This window comes from Crocodylus siamensis, chromosome 6 (assembly GCF_052110815.1).
Source record: "Crocodylus siamensis isolate JL-2025a chromosome 6, ASM5211081v1, whole genome shotgun sequence".
NCBI classification, from domain to species: Eukaryota; Metazoa; Chordata; order Crocodylia; family Crocodylidae; genus Crocodylus; species Crocodylus siamensis.
In genome coordinates this window covers 3,488,843-3,501,497 of record NC_143400.1, presented here as the reverse complement: position 1 = coordinate 3,501,497, position 12,655 = coordinate 3,488,843, and the positions used below count along the sequence as shown (strand labels likewise).

At 64.0% G+C, this 12,655-nt stretch overlaps 2 protein-coding genes across 2 annotated transcripts; both read left to right on the top strand.

Moving 5' to 3' along the window:
• Nucleotides 1-9: 9 nt before the first annotated feature.
• On the top strand, nt 10-5,219 carry CDCA5 (cell division cycle associated 5). Its single transcript, XM_090055124.1, has 6 exons — nt 10-289; nt 566-666; nt 923-985; nt 3,621-3,659; nt 4,415-4,870; nt 5,023-5,219. The coding sequence occupies exons 1-6, from the start codon at nt 64-66 to the stop codon at nt 5,101-5,103; spliced, it is 966 nt and encodes a 321-aa protein (XP_089911250.1). The 5' UTR covers nt 10-63; the 3' UTR covers nt 5,104-5,219.
• A 2,482-nt stretch (nt 5,220-7,701) lies between these two features.
• On the top strand, nt 7,702-12,422 carry LOC149860518 (uncharacterized). The gene is made up of 6 exons (XM_090055083.1): nt 7,702-9,272; nt 10,094-10,131; nt 10,317-10,391; nt 10,960-11,026; nt 11,447-11,554; nt 12,082-12,422. The coding sequence occupies exons 1-6, from the start codon at nt 8,373-8,375 to the stop codon at nt 12,265-12,267; spliced, it is 1,374 nt and encodes a 457-aa protein (XP_089911209.1). The 5' UTR covers nt 7,702-8,372; the 3' UTR covers nt 12,268-12,422.
• Nucleotides 12,423-12,655: the final 233 nt, after the last annotated feature.

The window sequence follows — 12,655 nt, the reverse complement described above, 5'->3', positions numbered from 1 at the left end:
GCCCCTTGGAACTGCAGGAACTTGAACCCGGAAGTCTCGCGCGGGAAAGGAAAACCCCGTGAGATGTCCGAGGGAGCCTCAGAGAGGGATCTCGCGGGAGCCGGCATGGATGCGCGGCCCGGCTGTCTCGCGAGGTTTTGCTCCCAGAGCCTCCGGCGCTCGCGCTGCCTTGCGAGTGTCGTCACTTCCGGTGCGGTGTGGCGGGCCGTTCGAACGCGTTCCGCTTGGCGCCCAGCGGGCGCGGCCATGGCGGCGCGGCGGACGCGCTCGGCCGGGGCGGCCCTGGGGGGTGAGCGGGCGTCATCCGCGCGCCATGGTCCTGGGAGGGGGACAGTGGGGGCTGGGAGTGGGGGGAGAGGGGTGGAGCAGCTGGGGGAGCCCTGGAGGGGCGCGTCTGGGCAGCGGCGGTGAGGCCTGGGGGTGTCCGGGGTCTTGGGGCCAGGCTTTGGGGCACGGGCAGAGGGGGTGGGCTAGGGCCGCGGTGGGGTGTGAAGCCAGGGGCTCGGGCTGGGATCTCGGGAGCGTCGCAGGCCGGGATCTGAGCCCCCTCCTCCCTTGCCCGCAGACTTGGCCCCCCCTGCCCCGCGGTGCTGGTCGGAGCGCGGCGCCGGCCCCCCGCCCGCCCAGCGCAAGCCCCTGGCCGAGAGGAAGCGCATTGGGAGCCCGGTGAGTCCCCCGCCCCCGGACCTCTGCTCTGCGACTTCTCCCTGCTGCTTTGAGGGAGCTCGGAGCCTCGGGTCCTGGGCAGACAGGTCAGGCTGGGGCAACCGCGTCTGGAGCTGAGCCGGGGGCGCATTTGGTCCTGGCTTTCAGGCTCTCCCTGCCCCTGGAGCTGGGGACGCTCCCTATTCTGCCCCCCGAGGAGGCTGGGAGCCCACGGCACCCTGCCTCCTCGCTGCATCTGACACTCCCCTGTCTGCAGGTGCCAGCCCTGACATTGAAGCGCCCCATCGTGCTGAAGAAGATCCAGCCCCGGAGACAGCAGGTGTGTGGAGGGGGGAGACACCATGGCCCTGAGCCGCCTGCGGGGATATCTGTGTCTGTGCATGTTGGTGTGTGCGTGCGTGTCGCATGTTAGCAGCTGGAGGGGGGGGTCATCTCCATTCCCTCTGTGCTGCCCAGCCCATGTGTCGGGACCCCATTGCCATGGCAGCGAGGCACTGCATTCGCACCCACTGCACATGGCATCAGAGGCTCCCCATGTCCTGCCCGCATGGGGCTCCCGATCCTGCTCCCTCTCCCCCTGTGCACGCACACATACACGTGTGACACCCGTATGCGTAGAAATTTGTCCTGAAGCTGAATAGCAGCCTAGTCAGCGAGAGGCCCTGGATTGAGAGCGGTCTGGGACCGCTTCACTTTCAGAGTGGCAGGGGGGTTCCCAGTTTGGTGGAGATGAGGGGACCCCAAAACCCCAGGCGGTGGCTGTTGCTGTGAGGTTTTACTTGCCAGGGCACGGGGCCTGTCTCTTCACAGGGCTGGCAGGCACCTAGGGCTGGGCAGGGTTGGTCTCTGCCCTCCGCAGCGCTCAAGGAATGAGTTTGAGTCCCAGCCTGTAACAAGGCAGAACCCTCTCGTGGTGGGTGTGGGGGAGTCTGAACAGCCCCACACCCTGGGAGCACCTTGTCACGCCCACCCCAGACCTGGAAGGACTCACTGGGATGCAGTGAGTCTCCCAGCAAGGGAGCTAATGCAGGTGTGGTGAGTGGGGATGAGCCAGAACCAGCCACATGGACCAGCACAGGGAAGGATAAAAGACACTGAAAGCAGCCTCAGGGAGCTGTGCCTGGCAGGGAGCAGGCTGCTTGGAGCCTAGGGTGACCAGGGGTTAAGGAGCCACTGTGAGGACCAAGCCCTCACTACCCCTTCCATCATGTGCACCCATGGTGGCCATGCCACTCATGGAGGACCATTTGACAGCAGTAGATATTGTTGGCTCATTGACACAGAGTGCCCCCAGGTACCAATTTATTATGTTACTGGTTGACTACGCCACCCGGTATCTGGAGGCAGTACCCCTGCGGTCGGCAAGCATGGGAAAGGTAGCAGAAGAGTTCTTGTGCATCTTCAGTAGGCCTGCCAAAGGAGATTTTAACAGATCAAGGAAACAATTTCATGGCCTGGGTTTTTAAGGAGGTATGTGAAACACTCCGGACTCAACACCTGTGAACTTTGGTTTACCGCCTGCACATGAGCTGCCTTCTTGAACGGTTTAACCACATTTTAAAAAGCGCGCTAAAAATAGCAGTTGGCAGGACACCCAACGGTGCGACAAGTTACCCAGGCCTTTAATATCTGCATACCATGAAGCTCCAGAGAGGTCCACAGGACTTTCCCACTTTGACCTGCTGCAGAGGTGGAGCAGACAGTGGCCTACGGGGTCATTAGGGAATTGCGGAGTGAAAGACGCAGTCCTATCATCATGGGCCCCAAAAAGGATCAGGCCATGCGCCTCTGCATTGATTTCTGAAAAGTTAATCACGTGGCCCACTTCGATGCGTACCCTATGCCGTGTGTGGAAGATCTGCCAGAGAAAATGGGGGGCAGAAGTGTTTCATATCCACCCTTGATCTATTAAAAGGGACCTGGCAAATACCAGTGGAAGAGCGCTCCTGGGAAAACCTGCATTTGCCACCCTTAGGGGTTATGCGAATCCATGGGCCACGTGGGGCTGCTGCAGTGTTTCAAAGGCTGACGGACAAGGTGTTAGCTCTGCAGCGGGACTATGCAGCGGCCTACATCAATGATGTGGTAGTTTATTCATGGTCATGGGAGGAACATCTAAAGCACCTTAATGCTGTACTCCAGGAGCTGCAGTGTGCAGGGCTAGCGGCAAATCCAAGGAAATGTGCCCAAGTCAAAAAGAGACCCAGTACTTGGGATCCTGCATAGGAGGAGGGCGAATCCAGCCACTAATAGACAAGGTTCAAGCCCCACAGGAGTACCCAAGGCCACAGACAAAAAACCCGATGCAGTCTTTCCTAGGACTCACCAACTGCTGTCGGTGCCTGGCGCCCAGGTTCTCAGACACCCCCACGCCATTGTCGGCGGTAACAAAGGATGCGGCCCCAAGCAGGATCAGCTGGATGCCTGAGACGGAGCAGGCATTTCTAAGAGTTAAAAAAGCCCGCTGCACCCAGCCAGTGGTGTATGTGCCAGACTTCACCAGACCATTGATATTGTATACAGATGCCTTCAGTGCAGCGTTGGGTGAGGTGCCGTCCGAGGCTGGGGAACATCTGGTGGCCTGCGTTAGTCAGAAGCTATAGCCCCAGGAGCAGGCACATGCTGCAAATGAGAGAGAGCTTATTTATATAAGTCTTTGCCCATTTTACGTTTCTAACGAGCCCAGGGTGGCCTCCAGGTGTTATCTACTGGCCTTGCGGCAGCAGAGCCAAGAGCCCTGAACAGTGGGTCCTTCGCCAAAGCCAGGAGCAGAAGTAGAAGTGGTCAGCGCTGCTATGTGGTCTGCCCAGAATCTGCCTCTAGCAGCTTACACTCCCCTACTTCTTGCTGGGAGGCTGACCCCCCAGTCTGCCTAGCTGGGCACAGAACTGATTGTGCTGGGCCGTGGGGCTCGGGTTGCATGAGGACAGCTCTGTTTGGTTCTTCCCTTCCAGGTGGCTGAAGCAGCTGCTGCTCCACGGCGCAGCCCCCGGGTAAGTGCTTGCCGGCTCTCTGAAATGCCAGGGGGGGCCAAGCAGGGTGTAGCAACTGAGGCACGCAGCCTCCCCTCCCCTTTTGTAAAATGGGGGCAGGGCACTTTGAAGGGCGGCCAGGAGGGTGAGAGGGTGGCAAGGCCCACAGGTCAGGTGGCTAGAGATGACAGCCGGACGCCTGGGTGCACTTCCAGCTCAGGGAGGGGTGGGTGGTTGGTGGGGGCTAGCAGCCTGGGCACCTGAGGACTCTCCCTGCTCCGGAGGGGGAGTGGAGGCTGGGGGATGAGACACGGGCAAGCCTGGATCTTCTTCCAGCTCTGGGAGAGGAGTGGGGGCTGGGAGCCCTGGATATCTGGGTCCTTTTCCAGCTTTGGACAGGAGGGAAGCTTTTCAGTTAGGCCGGGGGCTGGCTGTCGGGATGCCTGGGTTCTCTCCCTGCTCAGGGGTGGGGGAGTGAGGGCTGGGGGTGTTGGAGCGGGGGAGGCTGGGAGCCCGGACACCTGTGTTCTCCCCCAGCTCTTGGAGGCTCTGAGGGGATCGACAGGCCATGTCAGGGCACTCTCTTGCGGTCAGAAGCCAGGCCCGACCCGCTCAGGAGTCTTTATCACTTCTCCGGCTGTGTGGGGTGGGAGGGAGGGGGTCTCTTCATGGCTGCTCCCACCTACGTGATGCCTGGAGGATCCCTCAGGCTGTGGGGATTGGGTGAGATGGTATCCCCAGGAGCTCCACAGGTCCCAGCCTCCCCATCTCTGCAGATCTCATCCAGCAGTGGCAAGGAGAACGTTCCGGCTGAGGTCAGCAGCGTTGTGGCCCCGTCTGCCCCAGCAGAGAAGCCCCTGGTTGAGATCAGCAGCAGCGCGGTCCTGTCTACCCCGGCTGAGAAGCCCCCAGCCCGCACCTCTCCCCCCCTGGACGAGCGGGACACCCTGATGGCTCGCAAGGTGCGTCGTTCCTACAGCCGCCTGGACACCACCTTCTCCCCCGGCTCGGGGCTCTCGGACACGTCCACGCCCGACCGGCGCTGCTCCCTCTTTGGTTTTGCACTGCTGCTGGCCCCCGATATCTCCCCCGTTCCCACGGCAGCTGCCCCCGTCCCCACTGCCCACGATTCCCCTCCCGACGCCCCCAGCAAGGGGCAATTGGACACGGACCTGCCCGGCATTGCCATGGTCAAGGAGAAGCGCAAGAAGAAGAAGGTGGTGCAGATTGATGTGAGTATGACACCCGGGGGGGTGGGGGGGGGCCTCATGCGATTCCCCTGCCTCCAGAGCCTCCCAAGACCAGTTCTGTTTACCCCCTTCCAGGCTCAAAGGGAGGGTGTTATGGGGGCAAGGACTTTTCACACTCTTTCCCTTCTCGGCAGGTATCAGAGCTGGACGAGTGGGCTGCACAGATGAATGCTCAGTTTGAAGAGGCCGAGAAATTCGACCTCACTGTGGAGTGACCCCGATTTCCCCCAACCTTCCCCCCAAAACTACCCCAGTTGTAAATAGTTGTGCTGGCCCTCCCAGCCCCCCGAGTCCAGGCTTTGTAGCAGCCTCATTAAAGGCTTTGCTTTGTTCCCGTGGCAGTTTCTGTTCAACCCCAGCTGCATTTGGGGGACAGAGCCAGGAACCTGTGGCTCCCAGGACCCCTGGCAAAGTCTCTCTGGAGAAGGGGCTTGATAGGCCCAGAATTGGCGGCTGCTTCTCATTTCTATTCTGGAAGTGGCAGGTCCTGGCCAGAGCCTGACAGCCAGGGGCACCTCAGAGACGTGCTGTCATGGTGGGGCAGAGATGTGTGTGGCTGCGTCAGTGGGTTCGGATCTCTGGCAGGATCCAGCCAAGGCCAGGTAGGTAGCAGCTCGCTGCCAGACACCCTCAGTGCAGCCCCAGAGGTCTTGTGTCTGTGGCTAGCGGGGCAGGGGGTGGACTCCCGGAGATGCTCTGATGAGACATCTCGCAGTGTCGCCTCAAGGGACCCCTGCAGGAACCTCCCTAAACCCCCGCGGCCCCAACAGCAGGAGGCACAGCGGGGATTCAGATTCTCCATTAGGCCTGACTGGGGAGACTGCCCTTCTTGGGCGTGAGCTCCCCTGGGTGCCTGGCAGACAGCGGCTACACAGGAATCCCTTTGTGTTCAAATGCCTTCGTTTGCTTTGCATCTAGGCTGGCCTTGCCTGTCTCTAGACGTGTTAGTCCCCAAGGTGTGCCCTCTGCCCAGTCTTCAATCTAAAAGTCCAGGCGAAGGGTCTGGGCCAGGTGAGCAGGGAGCTGTTGGTCAGTGAGTCTCCTACGGGTGCTCTAGCGGATCTCCCAGGCTTCTGGGCTGGACTAGTTGTCCCCTTCTGCCCCCATTTCTGCTCCATGCGTCAGGGCTTTGAAGCCTCCCTCTGAGGCCTTGGGTGTTGGCTGCAGCCCCGGCTGGGAGCGGCAGCTGGGCTGGACCAGTGCTTGTGTTGGGACCGAACCCAGAAGTTTCTGGCTGGTGGGTCCTGCCTCTCCATTTGGGGTCACCTTGATGCTACATTTGGGGTCAGGAAGGAATTTTACCCCATGGACTGACGGGGTTTTGCCTTCCTCTGTAGCAGGGACATGGCCTCTGCCTGGGGCGCTGGAGCCGTCTAGTAACAACCGTTGACAGCAGCAGGGCCTGGGCTGCTGTGATCCCCCTGCTTTCCCCATGGCAGGTCGGGGTGCGATGTCTGGTGCTGTCGGGGCTGACAGTGGTTTGACAGAGCTGAGATGCTGGATTGGTCTGGGATGGTTTGAACTGGGCTGATCCTGCCTCAAGTGGGGGTTGGACTTCCCTTCCAGCCCCACTCCTCCGTCATTTCTCCGACCTGCTAGGCCTTAGGGGGAACCTGCTGAGACGAGTCAGTGACGGGCTTAAAATGAACAAGATTTGACCTTTTCTGTTAAGGTGTGAAGCTCGTGGTCACAGGCAGTGGCAGAGGGCAGAGCCAGGGTCAGCAGGGGCCTGGATGAATTCGTGGAGGATCCATCTATGCACAGAGAGAGCAATCTGCATGGATCAGTCTACAAGGTGCACACCTACCCTGCCTTCAACTGGCTGTTGAACACAATGGGTGATGTTTCCTCTGGCAGCTCCATTAACAGCAGGCAGCCCCCCACCAGCCAAATCCTTCCCCCGTGCCATGGCCCCATGCCTGCTCCTGCCGCCCAGCCAGAGCAGGGCGCTGGGGGGGACAAAACCACAGCAAAGCAGAAGAGAGGGGAGCTGCTAATTAACCTCATCACTGCTCCTGATGGATGAACCCCCAGGCAGGGCCCATCGATTCCCCCAGCCCGGCTGCTGGCTTTGACCTTGGGGGCCCTTGCTGCGGGCGTGGAGCTGGGGAGGGGGTGGGCTGGCTCATCCAAAGGGGCAGGAGCTGTGAGGACTGGCCAGGCCTGAGCCTTCACCTGCTGCCGAGATGCAGCTGCTTCTGGGATGGGGCATGTTCCCTGGTGCCAAGATGCTGCCGCTGTCTCTGGGGAAAGCTTCCGTCCGGAGGGCACATCATACTGTGGAAGTGGGTTAATGAATAACTGTGGGTGTTAATTAGCCAATGGGACACCTAAGCCTGAGGGGGGACCTCATATTCCCAGCCCTGATGCCCACCCCAGAGCTGGTCACATGGCACCGAGGGGCCCCTAGCCCCACCCCAGAGCCAGCTGCATCCCAGCACCGGGTTCCTCTACAACCACCTTGTGCCCCAGCTGCCCTGCCAGGGCCTGGGAAACCCACCCATCCAGTCGCAACTCCAGGAGCTGATTTCACTCTAGCATGTAAATGGGAACAGATGCTTAATTGGGGGGGGGCTATGATACTGAGGAAGAACAGGGGCTGCACTGGACTCAGCTCTAGCCCTGGGGGCTGTCTCACACCCCGGGGGGGAGGCACTGACCAATTTGGGGCAGAGCACTGAAGGGCTTTGCCTTGAGACACATCACAAGGGCCCAGGTAGGGGAGAGAGCCCAGCCCCCTGTCCGAGTGGGGAGGCAGCCCAGGCATCATGGCTGCAGCCTGTTTCTACTCTGATGTGACCAAGGAAACAGGTTTTCCCTTCCCATCGCAGCACGGTATCCTCGTCTCTCCTGTGTGCCCCGCCAGAGAGATGGGGTCACCGCCCAGGTCTGTGTGGGGGGTGCCCGGCCCTGTACAACCCCCACACACAGGCCAAGATCGGGGGGCACCAGGCACTGCAGACCTCCCTGGCTGAGATCAGGGGCCACTGGGTGCTGTACAGGCCGAGATCCTGGGGCACCAGGCACTGTGCAGACCCCCCACTCCCTGGCCATGCTTGGGGGCACCGGGCACTGCAGCCCACCCCACCTGCCAAGAGCTGGGTACTGCACAGCCCCGCACCACCCCCAGCCCTCGCCCAAAGCCCTGCCCATGCCCCGTCTTCCCACTGGAGGCACGGGGTAGGGACAAGCTTCTTGCCCTGGGGTCTCTGGGAGCAGACCCAGGCACCCAGGGGACCCGTGCCCAGCTCTGCTGTCTGCTCCTCCACGGGGCAGCGGCTGTGTCAAACCAGTCTTCCCAGTTCAAGGACTGGGAGCCCGGAGCGCTCCAGCTCTGGGAGAGTTAATGGGCTGAGCTGCTGGGTGGCGGTGGCGGTGGGGGGGAGGCAGCTCCATCCCACGCCCCAGCGCGCATCCTATCGACATCCCACCGCACGGAGCCAGCGCTAGCCCCGCGTCCGGCCAGCCGCAGACCCCCTCCGCCATGGCCGAGCGCAGGACACCCGCCAGGCCCAGGCCTGGCCCCCCCGGCCCCTTCCCCGCCACAGGCTGGGATGGGGCCGACCCAGGGAAGCTGCAGGTGCTGGAGAAGTTCTTCACGCCGCAGGGGGCCACGGGGGCCCGGTTCCCCCGGCCCCTCTCCTCCTCCTCCCGCTCCGCGTCGGGCTCCTCGGCCTCCTTGGCCTCCTGGTCCTCGGCCGGCAGCCTGGAGCGGGACAACCTCGGCACCTGCCCCCCCCGCCTCGCCCGGTCCTGCCTGGATGTGTCCATGGGGGTCGCCCCACGGCGAGGCGGGGGCCTGGCCGCGGCCTCCCGGCTGCAGCGGGGCCAGAGCCAGAGCATGGATCTCCTGGGCCCCCCCCGGGTGCGGCTCTACAAGCCGGCCAGCATGGAGAAGGGGCTGGGGGGCCGGCGGGGCCCCGTGGTCCGGGCGCTGCACAAGGCCAAGTCCGTGGAGGCTTTGGAGGGGCGCGGGGGCGCCGGCTCCGAGCTGGGGGGCGCCGGCTCCGAGGCAGGGCTCCCCCGGGCTCCCCCCAGGCAGAGGGGGCCCGAGGAGAAGCAGCGGTTCTCCGAGTTCCTGGACGAGATCACGCAGCGGGTGCTGAGCCCCGCGCGCCTGGGCTGGCTGGGCTGGAGGGCGCCCCCGCCGCCGGCCACGTCCCCCCCCACGGACAGCTCCGAGTCCAAGGCCTCCAGCCCCCGCGGGTCCGTGCCCGAGGACCTGGGGGCGGGAGGCGGGCGGCAGCGGAGCCCGCGGGCCAGGCGCCCCAAAGCAGTCAGCAGCAGCTGCCTGCCCCCACCGCGGCCCCCCCTGGGGCTTCCCAAGGCCGGGGGGCTCGCGGGAGTGAAACGGCTGGACAGAGCAACCAGGAGAGGCGGGAAGGTAGGGGGACCCCTCCCCTCAGCCCCCAGGCAACCCCCACTTCACCCTCCTGTAACCCCTGCTATCCCTGCACCCAGTAAAGACCCCTGCCCAAAACCCCTCCCCTATCCTCCTGTGACCCCAAGTACCCCCAGCCCCGCTCCCATAGACCCCCCCAGCCCCTCACGCCGTCCTCCGGTGGCCCCAGGCAACCCTAGACCCCAACCCAGGCCTGCGTCCAGCCCCCCGCCCTCCCCTCCCATTCCCCTGCGACTCCAGCCACCCCCAGACCCCATCGCCCAGCAGCTGCCCCTCACCAGATGCCCCCCATCCTCCCAAGACCCCAGACACTCCCCGAACCCCTGTCCAATCCCCCGCCCGCCCCAGCCCTCCCAACCCTATTCCCTCCTGCCAGCCCCACGCCCCACAGCATGCAGCCATCCCCCCCGGCTGCCCACCCTACTCCCCCCAGCCCCTCCCAGCCCCCCCGCAGAGCCTGAGAGTCCTAGGAACCCCGCTGCCCCGTGGAGGACCCTGACACCCCCCATCACTCCCCCATCCCAGGCCGCAGTCACGTGGGGGGGCAGGTACAGCCAGGGGCGGGACCGGGACACCCGGGCTCCCTCCCTGTTCTGGCAGTTCGGGGTTGCAGAGTGAGGGGGCACCAAGCACCCGGACCCCTGGGGTCTCTCAGCTGCAGGGGCCGCAGGGGCGGGAGCCTGGGCGCTCTCCTCCCCTTGGGAGGGCAGTGGGGGCAAACCCTTCCCCCCCCGATACAACCCCTTACCCCTCTCTGCCCCGCGGAGCCGGGCACTGCCACATCTGTCCGTCCATCCACGCAGGACCTGGAGCAGGCGGGGGCCAACGTGGAGCCGCCGCAGTGAGTAGAGTGCTCCCCCCGCGTGGGCCGCAGGGGCTGGGGGGCAAAGACAGCACTGAGTCTCAGCCAAGCTCCCCGCGTCCCCACTTCCCCAGCGCCGGGAGCAGCCGCTGGTAGAGACCCCAGGCGTCGGGGTGCCCGGGTACCCCCTGCTCCCGCCCCACCGCCCCTCTCTCTGCCCCCAGGCAGGCGGCCCGGGGGCAGCAGGGCCTGGAGCAGACCTGGGCCGAGCTGGAGGCCTTGAAGGAGAAATTCAGCAGGTGAGACCCATGCGGGACAGGTGTCTGGGGGCGGGGCCTTCTCTAAGCCACGCCCCAAGGAGGCAGGGCCTGGGGCAGCAACATCCCCAGAGGTAGCTGCATGCGTTCTACTTGGTCGCTTTCATGTCCCACCCCAGAGCCAGCTGCACGGCAGCCCTGTACCCCTATTTTCCCATGCCGCACCCCAGGGGCAGCTGTGTCTCTGTTATACTCAGCTGCCAACACCCCCCCACCCCAGAGGTGGCTGCAGCCGTTCCACTCAGCTGCTGACACATTTCATCTCAGAGCCAGCCACAGCACAGCTCCGTACCCCCATCCCTGATACTCTCCTCACCCCAGAAGCAGCTGCATCTCTGTTATATTCAGCTGGTGATACCCCCCCCACCCCAGAGGTGGCTGCATCCCAGAGCCCAGCTTTGTATCCCCACCCCACACCAGAGGTGGCTGCATTTGTTGTACTTGGCTGCTGGAAGAGCCCACCCCAGAGCCAGCTGCATCGGGGCCCCAGCCCCAACATCCCGCAGAGCCAGCCACATCTCACCTGCCTTCCCCCCGTGTCTGTCTCCAGACTGCAAGAGGATTACAGCAGCACCCAGCGCAGCAACCGGCTCCTGGAAGAGAAGCTTCTCTCCATCGTAAGCACGATGGCCTGGAACGGGCCTGGGGCACAATGACAGACACACAGCAGTGGGGGGGGCTGACTTGCCACCATCTCCCCCCCCGGACCCCTGGGTAACTGGGTTCCCATAGCCACGGGGCCCCACGCCCCACCCAGGGCTAGCTGCATTGCCCTTCTGAGAGAGGGTTTTCTGAGGACGCCCCCCCCAGAGGTGGCTGCATCTCAGCAGTGAGAGGCCTGAACCCGTCTGTCTTGGCTCGAACCCCCAGACCCTACTCCCCTCCCGGAGCCGGGACGCCCGGGCTCCCAGCACCCTCCTGCTCTCACCCCTTCCCAGCTGGGGAGCGCCCGGGGCGCTGCAGCAGCCCCTGCTCTAACCACCAGCCCCCACTGCCTGCCAGAGCTGACTGCCTGTTGCGTCCCACCTCCCCGCCAGGCCCAGACCATGGCAGCCGAGAGGCAGGCACTGAACCAGCACGTTGCGGAGCTGCTGGAGCGGCTGATCGGGGCCCCCGGCCCCCTCGTGCCCCGGGGGGCGCTGAATGTGAGTGTGGGGTACATGGGGGGGCAGATAGGAGGGTGCCAGGGGGCGGGTACCAAGAGGCTGGGGGAGGGGTGTGGGAACAGTGAGGCCAGCAGGGACAGGGCAGGCTGCTAGGATGTGGGGGAGGCACTGGGAGGGTAGGTACTTCACGGGTATCAGGTGATCCTGGGAGGCACGGGTGGCGGGGGGTACTGGCAGGGGTAGTATGTGGTGGTAGGAAGCACTGGGAGGGTACTGGTGGTGCCAGGTAGGTGCTGGGATGCACTGGGAGGGTACTGGGCAGTACTATGGGGGTACTGGGAAGCACTGGAAACGCACTGGTGGGGTACTGGGTGGGTATTGGGATGCACTGGGTAGTACTGAGGGGATCCTAGATGGTATTGGGAGGCCCTGGGAGGAGTATGGGGAGGAGTGGGGTAAGTGGGCACTGGGGGGAACCACCAAAAAGTGGGGGGCCCCATGGCTGTGACCTCTAGGGCAGGGGCAACGTGGGGGCATTAATAACCTTTGCACTCCTGTGCCCGCAGGCACCGGCCAGCTCTCTGCTCGAGGCTGCCCCGGACCACGCCAGGCCCCCGGCCCCCCAGCCTGGGGCAGCACCGTGGGAGGGGGCAGGGGGCAGCTTGGGGGGCTGGGGCAGCTTGGAGGGGCTGCTGAGGGGGCAGGGGGAGGAGGACTGGGGGGGCAAAGGCATCGAGTCCACACTCCTGTGAGCTCCCCCAAGGCGGGTCTGCACCCCCTCCTGCCCTCCCCCTTCCCCTCTCATGTAGATGGGGTAGCTGCCTGGCTAAATGCCCCCCACCACTAAAGGGGCATCTGGGGCTTCTACCTGCCCCCCCCAGCACCGTCAGAGCCCAGCAATAAAAGATTCAAGCCCAGGATGGAGCGGGGCCGAGGTCACTGCCAGGATGCGGCTGAGTCTGGGGTGGAGGGAGCTGGGCTGCCCGAGTGTCCCCAGCTCGGGGGGTGGAGAAGGGCCTGAGACGGGCTGTCGGGCTCCATCCACAGCCCCCGCCTGTTTCCCCAAGGCCGTAGCACCTTCTGGCGTCCTGGGCTCCCTGCTGTCCTCACGGGCTACGAGCCTGAGGCCACCTCCATCTT

What these genes read in the sequence shown, in the direction of transcription:
- CDCA5 (XM_090055124.1), top strand. Translation starts at nt 64, where the DNA reads ATGTCCGAGGGAGCCTCAGAGAGGGATCTCGCGGGAGCCGGCATGGAT. An exon ending in TCCAGCCCCGGAGACAGCAG is followed by an intron (nt 986 to 3,620) that starts GTGTGTGGAGGG and finishes CTTCCCTTCCAG; the next exon opens with GTGGCTGAAGCAGCTGCTGC. An exon ending in AGAAGGTGGTGCAGATTGAT is followed by an intron (nt 4,871 to 5,022) that starts GTGAGTATGACA and finishes CCTTCTCGGCAG; the next exon opens with GTATCAGAGCTGGACGAGTG.
- LOC149860518 (XM_090055083.1), top strand. Translation starts at nt 8,373, where the DNA reads ATGGCCGAGCGCAGGACACCCGCCAGGCCCAGGCCTGGCCCCCCCGGC. An exon ending in CAACCAGGAGAGGCGGGAAG is followed by an intron (nt 9,273 to 10,093) that starts GTAGGGGGACCC and finishes CCATCCACGCAG; the next exon opens with GACCTGGAGCAGGCGGGGGC. An exon ending in GCCAACGTGGAGCCGCCGCA is followed by an intron (nt 10,132 to 10,316) that starts GTGAGTAGAGTG and finishes CTCTGCCCCCAG; the next exon opens with GCAGGCGGCCCGGGGGCAGC.